At 65.5% G+C, this 20,139-nt stretch overlaps 1 protein-coding gene across 3 annotated transcripts; it reads right to left on the bottom strand.

Annotated features, from left to right (window-relative positions):
* Positions 1 to 187: 187 nt before the first annotated feature.
* Positions 188 to 17,574, bottom strand: Dok7 (docking protein 7). Of its 3 annotated transcripts, none has more exons than XM_042671012.1 (7): positions 17,488 to 17,574; positions 17,373 to 17,418; positions 10,592 to 10,822; positions 7,992 to 8,192; positions 3,142 to 3,261; positions 1,916 to 2,044; positions 188 to 912 (listed from the first exon to the last, which is right to left on the bottom strand). In XM_042671012.1, the coding sequence occupies exons 1-7, from the start codon at positions 17,539 to 17,541 to the stop codon at positions 188 to 190; spliced, it is 1,506 nt and encodes a 501-aa protein (XP_042526946.1). In that variant the 5' UTR covers positions 17,542 to 17,574. The 3 variants fall into 3 exon arrangements, with proteins under 3 accessions (XP_042526946.1, XP_042526947.1, XP_042526948.1); XM_042671013.1 differs by having other exon boundaries at positions 17,512 to 17,564; XM_042671014.1 differs by lacking the exons at positions 7,992 to 8,192; positions 10,592 to 10,822.
* Positions 17,575 to 20,139: the final 2,565 nt, after the last annotated feature.

Genomic DNA, 20,139 nt, shown 5'->3' on the forward strand with positions numbered 1-20,139 from the left:
TGGCCCCTGCCCTTGGTGGCCATAAACTCCCAGGGGACAGCTAGGGATTGTTACTGCCCCCAGGCCTTCTCCACAGGTCCAGCGGCTTCCAGAAACAGCACGGCACACCCCTCTGAGAGGCCAGCACACCGCCTTTCCCATGGAAGGCAGGCCCGGGCTCCTCTCAGCGCGGGGCCGGTGTGCGGGCTCAGGGAGGGGGCTTTACCTGGAGTCCTCCACAGACTGGACACGCCGCAAAGAAAGCTGTTGGTGGTGGCCGGGCGTGGGGGCCGCCCGCTTCCCAGGGCTCTCCGGGGGCTGGGCTGGGCAGCGAGGCCTCGCCTCCCGGGGCCTCTGTCGTCTGTCCCTGCTGCCTCGCGCCCGGCCAGCCAGAGGGACACACGGTGGGGTCCGCGCCGCGGTCAGGGGCATCCTGGAAGGCCGGGCTGGTGTCCCGCGGGGCCTGGCGCAGGCTGCGGGGTGTGTCGTAGTGATGGCGCAGCGAGCTGGGCGCTTGGTACCCGGCTGCGCCCGGCGGGCAGGCACACAGCGTGTGCTCCGGGGCCCCGGCCGCCTGTGGCAGGCTGAGCAGTGAGCCGAACTCCTCCGCGGCCCGCCACACGTCCAGGCTGCTGCCCGCGTAGGAGGAGAAGCTGCCGGAGTAGGAGGAGTGGCTGCCCGTGGCGATGCCGCTGTCCGAGGAGCTCTGGCGGCCGACCTCCTGCAGCTGCCGTGGCCGGAGCGGCTTGGGGGGCGGCCTGGAGGCGCCCGGCGCGGCCTCCCCCGGGCCCTGCGGGGCCGTCAGCCCCGGCCCCTCCCGCGATGCGCTGGCTGAGGGTGAGGACTGCTCTGGCCACGCGGTGAGCCTGCTGCTGGCGCTGATGTCTGAGTGGCTGGCCTCGGAGGAGGAGCTGGACAGGCTGCGGTCCTCCCCTGGGAGCAAGAGCAAGGCGCTGAGGCCAAGACGGCGTCCCCCCTCCCGGTCCCCTGTACTTGGAGCTTGGACAGTAAACGCAGTACCCCCACCCCCCACCCGCTCAGGACAGCGCCCCAGGCAAGCTCTGGCCTGGGCCTGGGCCTCCGGCGTCTCCTTCCCCCTTGGCCACTGTCCTGGTCCCGGCTCTGGCCTCTCCGTGGACCTTGCCCCCCCCCACCTCTGCCCTTGAGTCCATCCCACAGCAGGGACCCGGCCTTCCTCTCTGTGCAGCCCCTCTACCCAGGACCTGAGGCCTAGCTCAGGGTTCACATCCTCTGCCTTCAGCCCAGGTCCCTGCCTCCCCCAGCCAGTGCCTGAGCGAGCCCAGCCCCCTCCCAGCCCCAGGGCATCGCCTAGCACATCCATGCATGGACACCCCTTCCCTCGCCACTCCTCGGACAGGAACACAGCTAGCTAGGGGTCCAGGTCCACCCACCCCACCTCTCAGCTCCCCACGTGCCTGTGAGGACTCCCAAATGGAAACCAGATGTGAGATCCCCAAGAGGAAACTCATTGCAAGTTTGAGCCTCTGTGTGTCTACCACCAGGACCAAGATGCTGGGGGCCGGGGGGGGGGGGCATGTCCTCCCGGGACAGGCCCCCAGGGGACAGACCCAGGGCACAGGCACTCGGGGACAGACCCAGGGCACAGGCACTTGGGACAGGCCCCCAGGGGACAGAGCTTCCAGCCTGCATTCAACAAAGGTTTGTAGGGTATGGAGTGCATGAATGAGTGAGCAGGAGGGAGGATGAAGGAATGAGTGTATGTAGAGGGAGGAAGGAAGGAAAAACAAGAGAAGAAAGAAAAGGTGGGAGGAAAAAGGAAGGGAAAAGGAGGAGGAAGGGGAGGGAGGAGCTAACAGTATGGGAGAAGACTTGGTCGGCACAGACAGGTCCCTGCCTAAGCCCCGGCTGTGCTGCGAGGAGGGCTGAGAGGAGATGGCTGGGCCCGCTGCCCTACCTCCGCCGCCCGGCCGGCCCGCGTGGGAAAGGAGGCTGAGCCGCTTCTCCAGCTCCAGAGCTTCCAGGGCCTCCTGGGCCTCCTGGGCCCCACGCTCCTCCAACGCCGAGGGCCCCCCAGGGCCGGGGTCTGCGCAGAGACAAGGGTCAGGGAGGGGGCCCGGCCAGCCCGGCCAGCGTGCACCCCAGTTTCAGCCATGGGTCCCAGAAAGGAAGGGCCAAGCAACTCTGAGGCTGCCTCAGGACCTTCCCCCAGTGACATGGAGGGAGGAGAGAGGGGCTCTCTCCTGGAAGCCTGCCCGTGCCCGAGCCCGTGCCCCACGGGGCTCCGTGTCCTTCATACTGGGACTGGAGGCACGGCACAGCGGGCGGAGCACCGGCCCATGAACACACGGGTCAGAATTTGAGTTCCCATCTCAGAAAATAAAACACAATCCTCCAGCCTGTCACAGGCAGCCACGGCAGGGCGGCCGGCAGGGGACGCTGCTGGGTCGCCAGCAGAGGGCGAGCAGACTGGGCCAGCACAGTGGCTTTGTCCTCCCTAGCAATGGACACACCAGCCATGGTCCCACCACAGGACCGGCCCCACACTCTGTCCTCCAGGCCCCCCATGCCGGGGTGTGCATGGGAGGAGACAAACCCTCAGGAGCTACGGCCACTCCTGTGGGGCTGTCCCTGGATCACAGGACAAGCATTGTCCCCACCCCCTGGGGACCCTCCACACCAGGCCTGGCCCAGTCCTGCTTGGTGCCCCCCAGTGCCTCTGGGCCTGTGGACTCGTTAGGTCCTACTGCATACCCACCGGGAGTTCGTGAAGCAAGGTGCCCTGACCACATGGGGGGGACAGGCAGGAGGCTCAGAGGGGTCCTGGGGACCCCCCCCCCCAGTGATCCTGAGACCTTACACACCTACACAAAGCAGCTGCATGTCCAGACCCCTGGCCACAAGCAAGCCTGCTGTCCACACCCGGGTGAGCTCGGGGAGGCACCCAGCCTGTCTCAGGGATCGGGGTCGGGGGACTTACCACCCAGCCACGGCAGCCGTGGCGTCACCACCCACTCTGGGGGCTCCCCGTCCCCAAGAGCAGACCCCATGGGGGAGATGCTGGGTCTGACGTCCCTGAAGATCCCTCGGGGAGCCCAGCTACCCAGCGGCATGCTGCCCCAGGCTTTGCCCAAGGCTCTACGCAAAAGCGGGCAGCCGCCTCAGCGGCCGGGCAGCTGGTACCTGGGAGCACCGGCCGCAGCCCGAAGGGGCCCTTGGTCGGGGAGATGCCTCGCACGATGCAGTCAAACAGGAAGCTGATCTGCTCCCCCTCGGCGGAGCACAGGAAGAAAACGCCAGCCCCTGCGGGGAGAGCACAGCCAGGGGATCAGAGCCTGGGGGGGGGGGGGGGTCTGTGGGCCCAGCGTGAGAACGAGGGGGGAGTGGCAGGGGTCTGTGGGCCCCAGAGTGAGAACGAGGGGGGGTGGCAGGGGTCCGTGGGCCCCAGCTTGAGAACGGGGGTCTGGCGGGGGGTCCGTGGGCCCCAGCGTGAGAACGGGGGTCTGGCGGGGTGTCTGTGGGCCCCAGAGTGAGAACGGGGGTCTGGCGGGGGTCAGTGGGTCCCAGTGTGGGAACGGGGGTCTGGCGGGGGGTCAGTGGGTCCCAGTGTGAGAACGGGGGTCTGGCGGGGGGTCCGTGGGCACCAGCATGAGAACGGGGGTCTGGCGGGGGGTCTGTGGGCCCCAGCGTGAGAACGGGGGGGGAGGGGCAGGGGTCTGTGGGCCCCAGCATGAGAACGGGGGTCTGGCGGGGGGTCTGTGGGCCCCAGCGTGAGAACGGGGCGGGGGGGAGGGGCAGGGGTCTGTGGGCCCCAGCATGAGAACGGGGGTCTGGCGGGGGGTCCGTGGGCCCCAGCATGAGAACGGGGGTCTGGCGGGGGGTCCGTGGGCCCCAGCGTGAGAACGAGGGGGGTGGCAGGGGTCCGTGGGCCCCAGCATGAGAACGGGGGTCTGGCGGGGGGTCCGTGGGTCCCAGTGTGGGAACGGGGGTTCTGGTAAGGTGGGGGCAGCCTCCGGGAGCGCGGCTGCCGGGAGTGGCAAACACCGGCCCCTGTCCCATTAAGTGACCTCTGGCCACCGGGAAAGTTATCTAGGGGCGTTTGTCCAATACGTGGCCGGGGTGGCACAGACGCGCAGCCACCCGGAGCCCACCATCCTCCCCATGGTAACCGCGCTCTCCTCCTGGAGCCCCGAGAGCGGTGCATCCGGACACCAGCTCCACCCTGCCACCACTCAGCCAGGCAAGGACCTGCTCGCCACCAGCCGGGGCCATGCGGGCAGAGGGCGCGGCGGGCGCTCGCTGCCACGGGAGAAGCCCAGGGCCGTGAGTCAGCACGGAGGGCACCCAGCCACGTGCCGCCAGGCGCCCGCGGGCCTCCCGCTGGGCCCGAGCCCCAGCCACGGGTGAATGAAATCCCTCGCTGGCTGAGTGAATGGAGAGGCCAGGCGGGCAGAGCCTCTGGGGACAGCCGCTGGGCACAGTGTCCCCGCGCAGGAATCCTGCCCGCCTCCCAGCTTCTGCCCGTTGCCCAAAGAAAGGCACACAGGGGCTGTGCGGGTAACTCCTGGAGACAGCAGGGCTCAAGACTGCCTTCCAGTCACCTCTGCCTCCCTGGATGTGGGCTGGGTCTGGACAGGGCCTCAGCCATCTCCGACACAGCAACGCTGTCTGAGCGGCCACCCAGCCCAACGGCAGGGGTGGAGGCCCCCGAGCAGCCGTCCCAGGGCTCTCAGGGGAGGACCGAGCCCTGGGGCTGGTGCAGCTTCATTCATGGAATGCCCCCACGCAGGGTGACCCAACAATGTCACTCCAGCCTCAGAGAGGGGGACACTGAGGCCCAGACAGGGCCAGCTGCAGTCTACAGTTGCAGAGTCCATCAGTAGACCCAACCCCAGTCCCCTGAGTCCATGTGGTCCTGCCTGGCATCACACAGCTGCTGGTTCACTCGGGGCAGGGGGCTGCTATGGACCAGAAGTGAGCTGGATGCTCAGGAGGCTCCCTGGCTCTGAAAGGCCCTGCGGGGTGGGCGCAGCAGGCGGGGTGGGCGCAGCAGGCGGGGTGAGCGGACAAGGACAGCGTCCAGGACCTGAGGCAGAGGGCCTGCGGGCATCATCTGCTGGCCAGCTCACACGGCGGCTCGTTGCTGCGTCTCTGCTCTGTGCCACTTGGTGAAGGCGCAGCCAGTCTGGCCCCAGCCCTCACGAAAGGCCAGGCCTCTAATCCCGAGCTTACAGACAGCTGGCAGAGGCCAGGGGACAACCAGTCCCCCGACTATAAAAAACCACATTACCGAAGGGAGTGGAGCCGGCTCCGCATTCCACCGGGGCGTCTGCGGAGTGTCACGCTCCCCAAAGGATGCGCTCGCCTGGGCCCGGCCTGCGCGCGCAGGCGGGGCCACGTGCCTGCTCCTGGAGGGCCCGGCCCTCCCCCCCCACGCCCCTCGTCCTGCAGACATCCACCAGTCTTTCAAGACCCAGACTTTTATGATGTCCTCCCTGGCCACCAGCCCGGGGTGGCTGTACTTCCCCTGCTCCCAGTCAGTGAGGGCCGCCCATCCAGAGGCTGGGTCCTCCTCTTCCCAGGTCAGCCTACGGCTTTCCCTGAACCTCTTCCAGGTCAAGGCTGACCTCTTCCAGGTCAGCTACCATGCCAAAAAAAAAAAAAAGTCCACCAGGCCACTCTACTGGACAAGAAAGCCCCTGATGGAAGACCATGGGCCTCCCACCAGCCAGCCTTGATGCCCTGGCCTCTGCGCCCACCCACCCCAAGTGCCACTGCCCAGTGGCTGGCCACCCCCTGGAGGGTAGAGATGGGTTGTTCCTGGTCCCCAGGGCTGCAAACAGTTTGGGGGTGTTAGGCAGCCACTGAGAACATGGAGAAAGGAGGACAGGAGCAAGAAAGGCTGTGAGGGCGCGGAGCGGCGCGTCAGCTGCCGCCTCGGCTGGTGGCCAGAAGCTGTCCTGTCCATCACGGTGACAATACTCCCTTCACGCGTGCACATGCCACTCAGGTTTCCAAAGGCCCCGCAGGCCCCAGCCCCTTCCTGAGCAGAGTCAGATGGTCCCCACTGGTTCCAGCAAGGATCAGTGAGAGCCCCGCGGTCACCCTGGCCCACGCCCAGCCGCGCACAGGGCCACCACAGCTGTGCCGGGGGCCTGGCCCTCTCGCCCGGAGACCAGGAGGCGGGGGCACTTCTGACACACAGGAAGATGCTAAACTGGCAATAGGAGCAGCCTGAGGGTCTGGGGTGCCACAGGGTTGGGACAGGACTTCTAAGCCAGGCCAGGGAGGCAGGGCTGAGGCCTTTGCCCCCCATGTGCAGGCCAGGACCCAGCCCAGGGCTTCATTCGCAGACGATTCCTCCCCGCATCCCATAATGGGGACATACAGGAGGAAGGCAGAGCAAGACGCTGACCAGAGCGTGCAGACAGGTTGCCCAGCGTCACCTGGGGGACAAGGCCCGTCCCTGGCCACTCTTCTGCCCACAGCAAGCAGCTTGCCGCCAGCCAGCCCCCACAGAAGCGCAATGGTGGCCGCTGACAGCTGGCGGTGTCTGTGTCACCAGCAGCTGGTCCTGTGCCACGGACCCGGCTTGCTGCCCACTTTGCCCAAGAAAGCCTTCTGTTCCTCGAGAAGAGACAGGAGGCTGGCCTCCAGTGCCGTGTGGGTGGGCTCAGGGCAGAAGCCACAGAGCATCGGACACGGACCGCTCGATGGCAGGGCGGGGGATGGGGGGGGGGAGGATAGCCCTGTCAGCAGCTGTGTAGACGAGGTGTGGGCGCTGAGCTCACCTAGCACCATCTGCAGAACAGAGGCATGGAGAGACTGTGGACGGGCCTGCTGTGCAGCCTGGGCTGCCCTGCCCTGGGCGATAGCCAGCCCAGGCCTCCCGGCCGGTGATGGCCTCAAACCCGCCTGGCAGCCAGGCACTGCTGGGTGGTACAGAGGGAGGCGGTGCCACACAGACCCCAGCAGCGAGGGCTCCGGGAGGTGGACGGATGGCCCAGCCCAGAGGGTTGGGTACAGAGAGCTGAACCCATTCCCGGCTTGAGAAGCCTCCAGGCCTGGGCGAGCAGTCGTAGTTCACAAATGTCATGACTCTGTGGCCCTGTGTCAGGGACGTGGGACAGGAGAATCTGTGGCTAGGCCCCGGCGTGCGAAGGACCCCTTTCAGGAGGGGGCAGAGGTGAGGAACAAGAGGTGAGGACTCAGTAAACTGGTCCAGAACTTTCTGTCCATCCTTAACGCTCAGCTTCCTCTGGATCCCGAGCTGCACCGCACTCCTGCCCCGGCCACCTGTGCCCGGCTGTGAGAAACGCCCCTCCCCACCACACGGGGCCCCTGATGCCAAGCATGTTCAGACGGGCTTTCCGAAACGCAGTCTCTGCCTTCCCGCCGGGTCACAGGGATGGCAAGTACCCAGATCCTCAGGGCTCCCTGTGACCCCACGGCTCTGTCTTCCTGACTACACGTGGCCAGGACACAGATTGGCCCCAAGTTCTAGAACAGTCCCAGCTGAATGGTGGCCTTTTAAAAGATATGTGCACAGGGCCTGGGAAGGTGGCTCCGTGGTAGACTGTTTGCCTCACATGCAGGAGGCCCTGGGTTCGATTCCTCAGCACCACATAAGCAGAAAAAGCTGGAAATCTGTTTGCTCAACACCTTCACAGGTCTCCGGCGGGCGTGACTGCGTGTGTGTGACGCACGGGCCCCAGAACCCAGCGCAGGCAGCGGGGCAGGAAGCCCCACTGGGCCTGCCGACCCTCGGCCCTTTCAGGACGTGGTCCTCAAGTGGCCAGTTGGCAGCAAGGCCCATGCCTGCGTGCACCAGGCGAGGCCCGAGCCTCCACTCACTCCCACACCGACCGGCGGGGTCCTAGCCTCCCCTTCCCCCCGAGATCGCCAGACACCAAGGAAGAGCAGGGTGCTGGGCCCAGGCTGCACCCCGAACGACACAGCCGCCCAAGGGTCCCGAGGTCCGCAGAGCCGGCCCGCGCGGGGCGCGCTCGCTCAGGGCACACAGGTATACTTACAGTACCCACATCTGGTCCCGCCTTCAAAGATGAACCCATGTGGCACGGCCCCGTAGCGCCGGAGGTCAGGTAGCTTCCAGTGCCCCGAGACGGCCGGAGGGACGGCCCTGGCCAGCACCAGCGTGTCGTTGCACAGGTGCAGGGTGGCCGGCCCGCTCTCCAGCTTCGTGCCGGGGGCCACCGTCACGTGGAACCTGTGCACTGAGGGCGGACAGGACGGGGCGTCACCGGGCAGGGGCAGCGCCAGGGCGGCCACACACAGCCAGCCCACCTCCACGGTGAGCACTACAGCAACACAGCGGGCGCCACCGTCCCAGGGCAGGGCTGCCCCGGGCCCCTCCTCAGCACCTGCTTCCAGCAACTGCTCTAGGAATAGGCAAAGGGACCCGAATGACAACGGCTGGACACCCTCACACACACACTGCTGGACACCACACACACACACACACACACACACACTGCTGCACACCCTCCTCACAAATCCACTGCTGAACACCACACCCACACCCCCCCCACACACACACACTGCTGGACACCACACCCACTGCTGGACACTACACCCACACTGCTGGACACCCTCCTCACACACCCACTGCTGCACACCACACACACACACTGCTGCACACCCTCCTCACACACCCACTGCTGGACACCCTCCTCACAAATCCACTGCTGAACACCACACCCACACCCCCCCACACACACACACTGCTGGACACCACACCCACACTGCTGGACACCCTCCTCACACACACTGCTGCACACCACACACACACACTGCTGGACACCACACACACACACTGCTGGACACCCTCCTCACACACACACTGCTGGATACCACACCCACTGCTGGACACCCTCCTCACAAATCCACTGCTGGACACCACACCCACACCCCCACACACACACACACACTGCTGGACACTACACCCACACTGCTGGACACCCTCCTCATACACACACTGCTGCACACCACACACACACACACACACACACACTACTGCACACCACACCCACTGCTGCACACCACACACACACACACACACACACACACTGCTGCACACCACACCCACTGCTGGACACCACACCCACACCCCCCCACACACACCCACTGCTGGACACTACACCCACACTGCTGGACACCCTCCTCACACACACATTGCTGCACACCACACACACACACACACACACACACTGCTGGACACCACACACACACACACACACACACACACACACTGCCGCACACCCTCCTCACACACCCACTGCTGGACACCACACACACACTGCTGGACACCACACCCACACCCCCCCCCACACACACACTGCTGGACACCACACCCACACCCCCCCACACACACACCCACTGCTGGACACTACACCCACACTGCTGGACACCCTCCTCACACACACATTGCTGCACACCACACACACACACACACACACACACACACACACTGCTGGACACCCTCCTCACACACCCACTGCTGGACACCACACACACCCACTGCTGCACACCATACACACACACACACACACACACACACACACACACTGCTGGACACCACACCCACTGCTGGACACCACACACACAGCTGCACACCCTCCACACACACACTGCTGCACACCACACACACACACTGCTGGACACCCTCCACACACACACACTGCTGGACACCCTCCACACACACACTGCTGGACACCCTCCACACACACACACACACACACACACACACACTGCTGGACACCCTCCACACACACACACACACACACACACACACACTGCTGGACACCCTACACACACACACACACACACACACACACTGCTGGACACCCTACACACACACACACACTGCTGCACACCACACACATACACTGCTGGACACCCTCCACACACATACACTGCTGCACACCACACACACACACACACACACACACACACACACACACTGCTGGACACCCTCCTCCACACACATCCCAACCTGGCAGTTTTGGCCGCAGGGCTCAGGAAAGGGTGGGGTGCAGATGTGTGACCTGGGCTGAACTGTGGGCATGGTGTGCGCCCCCAGGATTACTCCTGCCCCGCAGTTGGTGAGTCCCTTTCACGGGAAGGGGCGGGCAACTCTGCAGGGCTCCCTCACAGAGGGGGCTGGGCCATCCTCCCTCCCTGCAGCCCCACCCACACCTCCCCACCCGGGGCCTGGAGCCCAGGCTAAAGCCTGCTGCCCTCTGAGTGTCTACTTGCTGCCTGTTTCTGCGCTGTTCCTGGGTCTCACTTGCTGTGGTGGGCCCTGGGGCCCATGGGCAGAGCCCCGCGCTCAGACACCCCCCAGACCCCTCCGAGACCCCACACTTAGACACCCCCCAGACCCCTCCAGGGCCCTACACTCAGACACCCCCCAGAACCCCTCCGGGACCCCGCGCTCAGACACCCTCCCAGACCCCTCCGGGGCCCCGCGCTCAGACACCCTCCCAGACCCCTCCAAGACCCCACACTTAGACACCCCCCAGACCCCTCCGGGACCCTGCGCTCAGACACCTTCCCAGACCCCTCCGGGGCCCCGCGCTCAGACACCCTCCCAGACCCCTCCGGGGCCACTCACCCTCACCCAGCGCATAGCGGATGCGGGCGTCCCAGGCCCAGAGGGCCTCGCGGCTGTCAAAGCCCAGCATGACGGCCTGGGACAGGCAGACGATGGCCAGCGTGTGGGCCAGGCCCTCGTAGGGCAGGCCGGGCTCCAGGCCACAGATGTCCTCCAAGGTCAGGCTGCTGCGCTCCCGGAGGCCCTTGGCCCTTTCCGACTTGTCCTTGTAGGCCAGCATCAGCAGGCAGTCTGCGCACACCGGTGGAGAAGAGAAGCCCTGAGCGGGAGCGGATCCCGAGCCCTCGCCTCACCCCACCCGTGGGCTGCCTCCGCCTTGCCCTCGGCCACGGAGATGCAGAAGCCACGGCCCACAGCTCAGGAGAGTGGGTGCAGAGCCTCCAGGGCAGCCCGGCTCTGCTGGGCCCCAACCTGGCCCGTGCCAGCTGCCTGCCGCCGTGACCCAGGTCACGCCTGGTGGCTTGGTTTTTAGGCTTCCAGCCAGGAAGGTGAGGTTGAGGGGTCGCTAGATCCTGGTCTCAAGCCTCATGCCTTCCAGCACCCCACGCCGGCCACCTCCTGTGTCCCAGCCCCTGGGCCCCGAGCGCACCTCTGGCCACTCCCCCCAGGTTCCTGTTTCAGGACCAGAGTCTCCCATGACATCTGTCACGCTGCCTGTTTGCTCCCGGAGCTCCCGGTGAGCATGTCACCCTAGGGGTGCAGCTTGGCCAGTGCAAACCTGGACCCCAAATGTGTTCCCGCCTACTCACTCCTGCAGAAGAGACGAGGTGGGACTAGGGAAGCCATGTTGCTGACCCTCCCCCTCCAGGCCCTCCACCCCACCCCGGGCCAGCTCAGGATGCCCGTCTCTGAGGAGGGTGTAGGTCTGGGGACCTAATGCAAAAACCTACACAGACTTCATGTGCAATGACCCCAAATCCACACAAAGCTCCATGGAGTAAGCCCGGGTCTCACGCAGGGGAGGAAGATGGAAGAGAAAGCCGGGCCAGGAAAGGGATGCGGCGAGGCCGTGGCCTCTGGCCGGCACTGGCTCCGGGCCCTGGGGCCGCCCACTCTGTCTCCACAACCTAAAACTGCCCTGGCATCCCGAGACCATGTGTGCCAGGATGCACGGCCATGTGCCAATAAAGCAAGGTACAGAAACCAGCCTTCCACCTCCTGTTTGTACCTGCCGCGTCTACACACTTATAACCAGAAAGGAAAACAGTAAAGGCAGTCCCAGTTTGAGAAAGCAGCAGGCCTGAGTGGCAGAAAGCCCGGTGCCTGGCTCAGCCCCGCGCCCGGTCCCCCCAGCGCGGCCCAGAAGAGGCTCACACAGATGAAAGTTGGGCAGAAGCGGGCCCAGAGGGAGAAAATTGAACAGGCAGCATGGACAGGGGTCTTTTGAGAACGTTCCCCAAACACACATCTGGGACAGGGTGGGGTTGGGCTGGGGGAGGGGCTCCTGCACCTGCCCCAGAGGCTGACACATCCCATCCCGTCCCCAGCAGACGCCCATCCACCAGCCGGGGCCTGGGTGAGGAGTGGGGGGGCCTTGTGTGGGTGTGTCAGTACTGCTCCCACACCTGCCTGCTGTGGGTGCTGGCAGGGACCCAGAGCAAGGAGACAGGACAGGGCCCAGAGCGAGGAGACAGGACAGGCCCAGAGCTGGGGGACAGGACAGGCCCAGGGCTGGGGGACAGGACAGGCCCAGAGCTGGGGGACAGGACAGGCCCAGAGCTGGGGGACAGGACAAGCCTAGAGCGAGGAGACAGGACAGGCCCAGAGCTGGGGGACAAGTCAGGCCCAGAGCTGGGGGACAGGACAAGCCCAGAACGAGGAGACAGGACAGGCCCAGAGCTGGGGGACAGGACAGGCCCAGAGCTGGGGGACAGGACAGGCCTAGAGCGAGGAGACAGGACAGGCCCAGAGCTGGGGGACAGGACAAGCCTAGAGCGAGGAGACAGGACAGGCCCAGAGCTGGGGGACAAGTCAGGCCCAGAGCTGGGGGACAGGACAAGCCCAGAACGAGGAGACAGGACAGGCCCAGAGCTGGGGGACAAGACAGGCCCAGAGCTGGGGGACAGGACAGGCCCAGAGCTGGGGGACAGGACAGGCCCAGGGCTGGGGGACAGGACAGGACAGGCCCAGAGCTGGGGGACAGGACAGGCCCAGAGCTGGGGGACAGGACAGGCCCAGGGCTGGGGGACAGGACAGGCCCGAGCTGCTGGCAGATCAGAACTGGAGACAGCAGGACCATGTTGCTTGGACATAAAGTGGCTCCAAGATTCTCGTGTGTGCGGGGTCCTAGGGGCTGACTGGGAAGGGGGAGAGTGGCCTCGTCCTGGGCCTGCCTGGGGCCTGGGTCTCCTCCCGCCCCTTTCCTCGTCCTCTACCTCCTGACCTCCAGGAGGAGAGCAGTGGTCTTCCGCCCAGCCCCCAGCCCCACCACCGCCTGCCCCGCCTCCCATGGACCCCACCACCAGCCCATAGCGGTTCCGCGGCTGTGACTGAGACCTCCGGAACCCAAACCAACCTTTCCTCGAGTTGTTCTGATGCTTAGAGTCGGGGAGCAGCGAGGCTGCCATGTCCCTGGGCACCACACACCCGAGGATGCCAAGCATGGCATCCAGGCATGGCTGCAGCAGCCTGTCTCTGGGGCATAGCCGTCCCTCTCTGTCCATCTGTCTGTCTGTCTCTCTCTCTCACTTGCTCGCTCACTCATATACACTCCTCTGCACATGACACACACACAGGCACAGTCCATTCCTGCAAAAGGCCTACAGCCGCATGTGCATGTGCAGTGCACACGCAGGGACACACACTCACCCCGCACTAATTCCCACAGCCACTGAGCCCCCCTGGGGGGCGGGGGGTCCCCAGCCCGGGATGAATGCCCTAGGTTCAAGCCCCATCCGTCCACCAGGCTCATCTTCTGCCTATTGGGGCCCCTGCCGCTCTTCGAGAAAGGTGCGGGCGCACGCGGACGGCGGGGCTGAGGTGCTGGCAGAGCTGGCCCCTGGCGCACGGCAGCCAGGCGGGGCTCGGTGGCCGAGAGCTGTGTGGCGAGCTGCAGCCACACCAGGCCTGGGACAGAGCAGCTGGGCCGCTGTCCTGTCCCCGTCCTGTTCTCCAAAGGAAGCAGGGCGGAGGGAGTCACCCAGCGCCCAGGGCCTCCTCACCCTGCAACTTCCCTCCTGCTCTAAGGGCAGCGGTGAGGGTACGGCCAGAACAGCAAGGGGGTACAGAGAAACGGGGGGGTGAGCCAGCAGCCCGGGCCCGCCATGCGTCACACCGCCAGCCGCTCTCGCGCCCCGGGCTCCCCTCCCCGAGACCCCAGTGCTCCCTGCAGGGCTCAGCCCCTGCAGGGCTCTTGGCCTAGTGCTCAGCTTCTGCCAAGAACACCTGAACACCCCTGCCGGCCACTCCATAAGCCACTGCGTCCCCAGGCCCGGCCCACGCGGCTGATGATTGGCGAGGAGGGGGCACACCTACACTCCAGCAGACAGCAGTGACAGAGGAGCCCTCCGGGGGGGTCCTGCAGGAGGAGACAACCCACAGAACCCCGAGGGCCCAGCCCAGTAGCCCCATGAAGACTGCCCATGCATGCGAAGGTCCCGAGGCCGGGCCTTTGGGCCTGTTTAGGGCCCCCAAGTCCAAGCTGGGCAAAGGGAAGGAGGAAGGGCCTCGGGCTGCACGGCGGGCAAGGTGCCAGGGAGCTCTAGGGGGCATTAAGTACAGAAAGCCATCCCGCTGCGTCTAGGCCCGCACGGACGATGGGCCTGGTGACCACAGGGCTGCCCAGGCCAGGGGCCCAGCCGGCCCAGGCGGCCGGAGTGAGGGGGAAGAAGGCTCAGGCCTCCGGCTCTGATGCCTTCACCTGCCACAGCTGTGTCGCCAGGTTGCGTGGGGGTGACATGAGGGTACAAGGGTGTGTGGGGAGAGTTCTGAGGGCCGGCTGGGCCAGGGGCCCAGCCTCACGGGCGGTGAGGCTGAGACACCCACTTCACACGGAGTAGATGCAGGCGGGCGCGTGGGCAGATGCGTGGAGATGTAAACGTAACACGAAGCCTTCATAGCCAGGCTGGGCCCAAGAGAGGCAGCGTTGTGGCTGCTCAGGAAGATGGGAGACGGAGCTGGGAGGCCAAGGCCCACGAGAAGAGGCTAGAGGGGAGGAGGGGAGTCCACACCCACCCAGCATGAGGAGGGAGGCCCATCTGCCTGGGGATCCAGCCTGAGGTCACAGCGACCTTGAGGCTCAGCCCTCCCTCCACAGAGCTGCAGACCAGAGCCCACAGGATCTGCAGGCCATCTGAGGAGGCTGGACAGCGGCCGAGACACTGACCAGACAGAGGCAACCAGGACACGCAGGGACCCAGACACACAGGGCCCAGGACACACAGGGACCCAGGGAATTCAGAGACAGAAATATGTGCTTCCAGACCTGATTACCACCTGCCAGGGAGGAAGCATTTGTGTTCACTGAGTTCCTGACATAGCACTGCCCCACACAAGCAGGGAAGCCTTCCCAAAAAACCCAAGGGGGCTCAGCTCGCAGGCCCGGGGCTGGGCAGGGCCGGCAGCCACTCATCTCCGCCCCCCAGCCCTGCTGACAGCTGTGAGCAGGCGGCACAGAAATGCCCAGCAAGGCTGTGGCTCTCCGAGGCAGTGTCAGCGCTGAGCCAAACTTCGGAGCCCGCACTCGCAGCCCCTGTCCCAACATGGGCGCTGCAGGAAGCCTGGCCCCTGGGGCCTGGCCCTGCCCTGTGGGCTCTGCACAGGGAGAGACCGGCTCCAGCTCCATCCCCTCCCCGGCCAGGGCTGAGATGTCACCTGGCCCCCTGGCAGTGGAGCAGAGCTGCTAAAGTCAGGGACCCTCTCAGGAAGGCAGCTGGGATCTGCCTCTGAGACCCTTGACCTCCTGGAATGGGGCTCTTGGGACAGCAGCTTCCAGGCTCCCTCTTCCTGTGTGGCCATCTGGGCCCCAGCCATTGGGTCTCTGGCCTTCGGCCTCCAGATCTATACTGATCCCAGAGGTGCTACCATCTGCAGGACTGGGGTTCTTCCTGAGATTTTCCTCCCACGTGGATGCAGTGAGCAGGGCCTCTGAGCCGAGCGCCAGGAAGCTGCCCCGTGGCTCCGTAACCACCCCGAACGCCCGGCCTGGGCCGCACCAGGTGCCAGACACCCCCATCCTGAGCCTCACACCAGCAGCGAGAAAGGGAGGTGCTGAGTCAGGACTTGGGTCTCAATGAACCCCCCCACCAGGACAGAACCCAAACCGTCCCTCTGTCAGAGACCCCAGCACAGAGCAGGGAACCCAGATTTGAGCCTCCAGCCAATACAGGCTGAGATGCAAGGGTCACAGTCCCACCAACAAACACCCTAAACCCCTGGGCAGAGCGGATGAGGACCCACACACCCACAGGCCGGTCTGGGGGGCTGCGGCTGGGCGAGGGGCCGCGCTGTTCTGCGCTGCCCTGGCTCAGTGCCTGTGGTGTGCCTGCCACAGAGGGCTGAACCTTCCAAACATGCCTCTGACATCAAAACTAAATCTTTCTTCTGCTAGCTAAACCCAGGACAAGGAGACAGAGCAGGAGCGGGCATGGCCCCCGTCCCTGCCAGTCCCCACCCCCGTGCTCTGCACTACCACGGGAAGCACGCTGCCCAGAGCCCACATCCCAGACGCTCATCCCAAGGCGCCCGCCCCAGGCTCCTTCCTGGGCCCCCTGGCCTCTCTGGAGGCTCGGCCACGCCCACCCAGCCACCTCAGCCCTGTGGCTGGCCACAGCCAAGAACCTGGCCCTCCCTGGCCTCCAAGGTGCCTCCCCACCTGCCTGCTGGGAGCCCCTGGCTCCTCCCCAGTGCCCAGCCTCCCTGCCACAGGTATCTGGAGCTCCTACAACAGGCCCCGGTCAGGCAGCCCGGCCTCAGCCTGGGATTGCCAGTCTGCGGGGCCAGGGGCCCAGGGGAAGGAGGCTGAGCCCCACCAGAAGCGGCCGGCCACAGACTCTGTCCACACCCTCCCTCGGCGCTGACAGATGCCCGGATGTCCCGGAAGCCACCCTGGCCATCCTCACGTGTGGGGCCTCCGGGCGCGGCCCTCCTCGGACCCCCCGCGCCTGGGCGGGCTCCAGGGCACCTGTCCCCTAAGCAGCTGCAGAGAAGGCTGTCGGCCCTGGGGCAACTGCACCCGGCCCAGCTGGAGCTGCCAGAGCGCCTGGCCCCGCCACCCTCCTCCATGCTGAGGTCACTGGCTGGGGGCTGGGTGGGGGGTCTTGCCCCTTCCCAGAGGCTTGCTCCCCATACCAGGTAGCAGTCCAACCACGTGCACACACACACACACACACACACACACACACACACACACACACACGGGCGCACGACACTCTTCCCACCCGGAACCAGCCAAGGCAGAGCCCAGCAGCATAGCACTTGGGGATCCTGCTCCCTGCTGGCTTCCTGGGTGCCCAGGACGACAGCCCCCCAACCCTAGCCGGGCTGCTCCCCTGGGAAGGATGGGCTGCACCTGCCCCTGGGGCCTGTCATCCCTGCCCACCTCCGGTGGGCTCCTGGTGCCCGGTCTCCGGGTCCCCGGTCCCCCCACCTCTCCGATTACCGCCAGGCAGGGTTTCAGCGGCCTGGCCACACCGGCTATTTCGGGCGCCGAGCTGGCGCCGCCGCGCTGACTCTGCCCGGGGCCCGGGGGTGAGCTGCTGTGCCCGGCACCCGCGCCCCACGCCCTGTGCCCCACGCCCCACGCCCCGTGCCCCACGCCCCGCACCCGCCCACAGCCGCTCACCTGCCACCGGAGACGGCTTACGCAGCACCAGCCACCTACTCTTCCACTGCGGGGACAAGGACAGCATGAGCGGCTGCCCCGCGACCCCCGCCCCGCGCCCGCGCCGCGCCCCGACCTTCTTGCCGTCCCTCAGCTTGACCTGGCCCTCCACCAGCGCCGCCTCGGTCATCTTCTGTCATGGTTCCGCCCGCGCCGCCGCCGCCGCCGCCACCCAGCCCAGGGTCACTTTCAAAATAGCTCAGCGGAGCCGGCCGGCCGGCGGGAGGCGGGCCGCGTGGAGGTGGAGGGCGGGGCGCCCGCAACGCACCCCAGCTCCCCTGCCAGCCCGGCCGGCCGGCCCGGGCCCGCCCCCTGACCCCAGTGACGACCCCCAGAGGACCGCAAGCCGCACAGCCATCCGCCGCTCACCATCGCCATTCGCCTTTGTAGTTCCCACTTGCTGGAGTTGAGGTTTGCCTTTCACCTGCCCCCCCCCGACCCCCAGCCCCCACCGACGGCCTGCCAGGTGGGGGCCTCCTCACGGCCCCTGTCTCCATCTCTGGTCCCTGCTGAAAGCCAGCCCCGGAGGGTGCCGCCCCTCGCTGCCCCCCCCCAGCAGCCCCTGGTAGCCCTCCCTCCCAGGGGTCCCGCGGCTCCTGTTTCCTCAGCCTGCAGCCGCAGCCCACGGCTTCCGGGTCTGGCGCAGCTGTCTGCCCTACGAGCAGGGATAGCCTGCACTAGCAAGAGGAGCACCCAACCTGGGAGCAGAGGCCCGCACGCTGTCCACCCAGGGGCTGCACCCCACGAGGGGTGAAAGGAGGTAAGCGGCCCATCCTGCCAGAGAAGCACAGACCTCTGCTCCTGCAGTCCCCACCCCTCAGGCCGGACCGGTCCTCATACCCACGAGAAACCAAGGATTGACAGTGTGAGGACCCAGCTGACCCACAGCCCCTGATCCCAGAGCGGGCTCAGGCCTGGTACCCCTGTGTCCCCCGCCCTGGCCCCCACATCCGCGCACCGGCGGCTCCTCCTCAGAGCAGCTGCCAGCCACGGGGCCCCATTCATGCTCCCCACACCCGGCCCGGCCCCAGGCAGCGCTGTGGACTTGGCTGGGGGTGAGTCCCAGCCGCGCCCGCTGTCCCGGCGCCTGGCACTGCTCTTCCCCGCAGGGAGGGGCCCTGTCCTGCTGCATTCCCGGGGGCTGGCCCGGGCCCAGGCTCCAGCCACGCCCTCCGCTTGCACCTGCTCCCGCACTGGCCCCGGAAACGCGGGTGCCATGGGACATATGGCTCCCCGCCCCACACCACATGTCCCCAGACGACAGCGCCACGGCTGCCTGGGAAAACCCACCACTCACAGGAGCCTGGCTCTTTTCTGAGTCTGACCGAGAACTCTGACCCTGCAGGGGCTCCTTCTCCCGGTGCCTCAGTTTCCCCAGGTGCCAAGGCCAGGGTCACTGGTCGTAAGTCATGACGCTGAGTCAGGAATGAGTTGACGGGCAGGATGGTGGGCATCTTGATGAACTGAAGGGAAGGCAGAAAGCTGGGGGCGTCGATCACCGGAGGCACGGCAAGAAGGCCCAGGAGGACAGCCTGGCCCACTGCAATGTGTTCTGGACACCAAGCCTGACGCCTCATGCAAGCCACAGCCACGGTCATGGCTCTGCCACTGACAGCTCAGCCACAGACGGTGCTAGAGATGCCGCCACCACTGCCAGACCAATGGCTCCACAGCAGGTGTGGACCACCGCTTCCGAGCCAAAGCTTGGTGTGGGGTTCCCGAGGCCCACGGTGCCCACGGGAGGCCATGGGACCTGTGCTCTGCAAGCTGATGTGTCCCAGAAAGCAGCCATTGTGATGGATCGCTCGCTGCATACCTCGGCACCTCCACAGCGATGAACACACCAGAGCAGGGCGCCAACAGCACCCGCAAACTGCAGCCTGAAACTCACAAGTCGCCCGCATGGCGAGGTGAGGCCTTGGGAATGTGATCAGGGTTCGGGAAGTTGGGCAGTGTCCGGACAGGAAGAGGAAGAGAGACCAGAGCCAGCCGGCAGCCTGCTCCCTCACCCCACTACTTCCAGTAAGTCCCTCCAGATGCCAGCACCACCTTCTCCATCTTCACAGCCTCTACTGTCAGCCAAGCACAGCTCCATTCTTCATAAATTATCCAGTCTCCATGGAACAGTAAAGTGGGCTGGCTGGGGGAAGGGTAGCAGCAGAAGGGTGAACGTGAAGTGAACACCGTGAAGCAGGCGTCCCTGGCTCACGCCTGTCATCCTAGCTACTCGGGAAGCTGAGATCTGAGGCTCGAGGTTCAAAGCCAGCCTGGGCAGGAAAGTCGATGAGACTCTTATCTCCAATTAGCCACCAGAAAATCAGAAGTGGCGCTGTGGCTCAAAGTGCTAGGGTGCTATTCTTCAGAAAAGAAGCTCAGGGACAGCACCCCAGCCCTGAGTTCAAGCCCCATGACTCAAAAGAAAAAAGAAAAAGAAAATACAACAATGGGAACTGCTGCAGTTGTTTTGAGAAGTGGGGAGGGGATGATGGAGGAAGGGTGGGAGAGAGGGGGGAGGAGATGGTAGAAGGGGGAAGGGTGTTGGAGAGGGGGGAGGGATGATAGGGGAGCTGGGTTTGATCAGAGTACGTTGTGTGTGTGTATAGAAATGTTACAATGAGGTGTACAATAACTCTAAGCTAACAAATACCTTAAAGTATCTAATTTGGGGTGTTCAGTGATAGCAACCCAAAACGGATCAAGATATCTGCAAATAGCCCTTCTGGGAACA

Source organism: Dipodomys spectabilis, unplaced genomic scaffold (genome assembly GCF_019054845.1).
Source record: "Dipodomys spectabilis isolate Male_0828 unplaced genomic scaffold, ASM1905484v1 ptg000594l, whole genome shotgun sequence".
NCBI classification, from domain to species: domain Eukaryota; kingdom Metazoa; phylum Chordata; class Mammalia; order Rodentia; family Heteromyidae; genus Dipodomys; species Dipodomys spectabilis.

What these genes read in the sequence shown, in the direction of transcription:
- Dok7 (XM_042671012.1), bottom strand. Translation starts at nt 17,541, where the DNA reads ATGACCGAGGCGGCGCTGGTGGAGGGCCAGGTCAAGCTGAGGGACGGC. An exon ending in CCGCTATGCGCTGGGTGAGG is followed by an intron (nt 8,193 to 10,591) that starts GTGAGTGGCCCC and finishes GTCCGCCCTCAG; the next exon opens with TGCACAGGTTCCACGTGACG. An exon ending in CGGGACCAGATGTGGGTACT is followed by an intron (nt 3,262 to 7,991) that starts GTAAGTATACCT and finishes CTCTCCCCGCAG; the next exon opens with GGGCTGGCGTTTTCTTCCTG.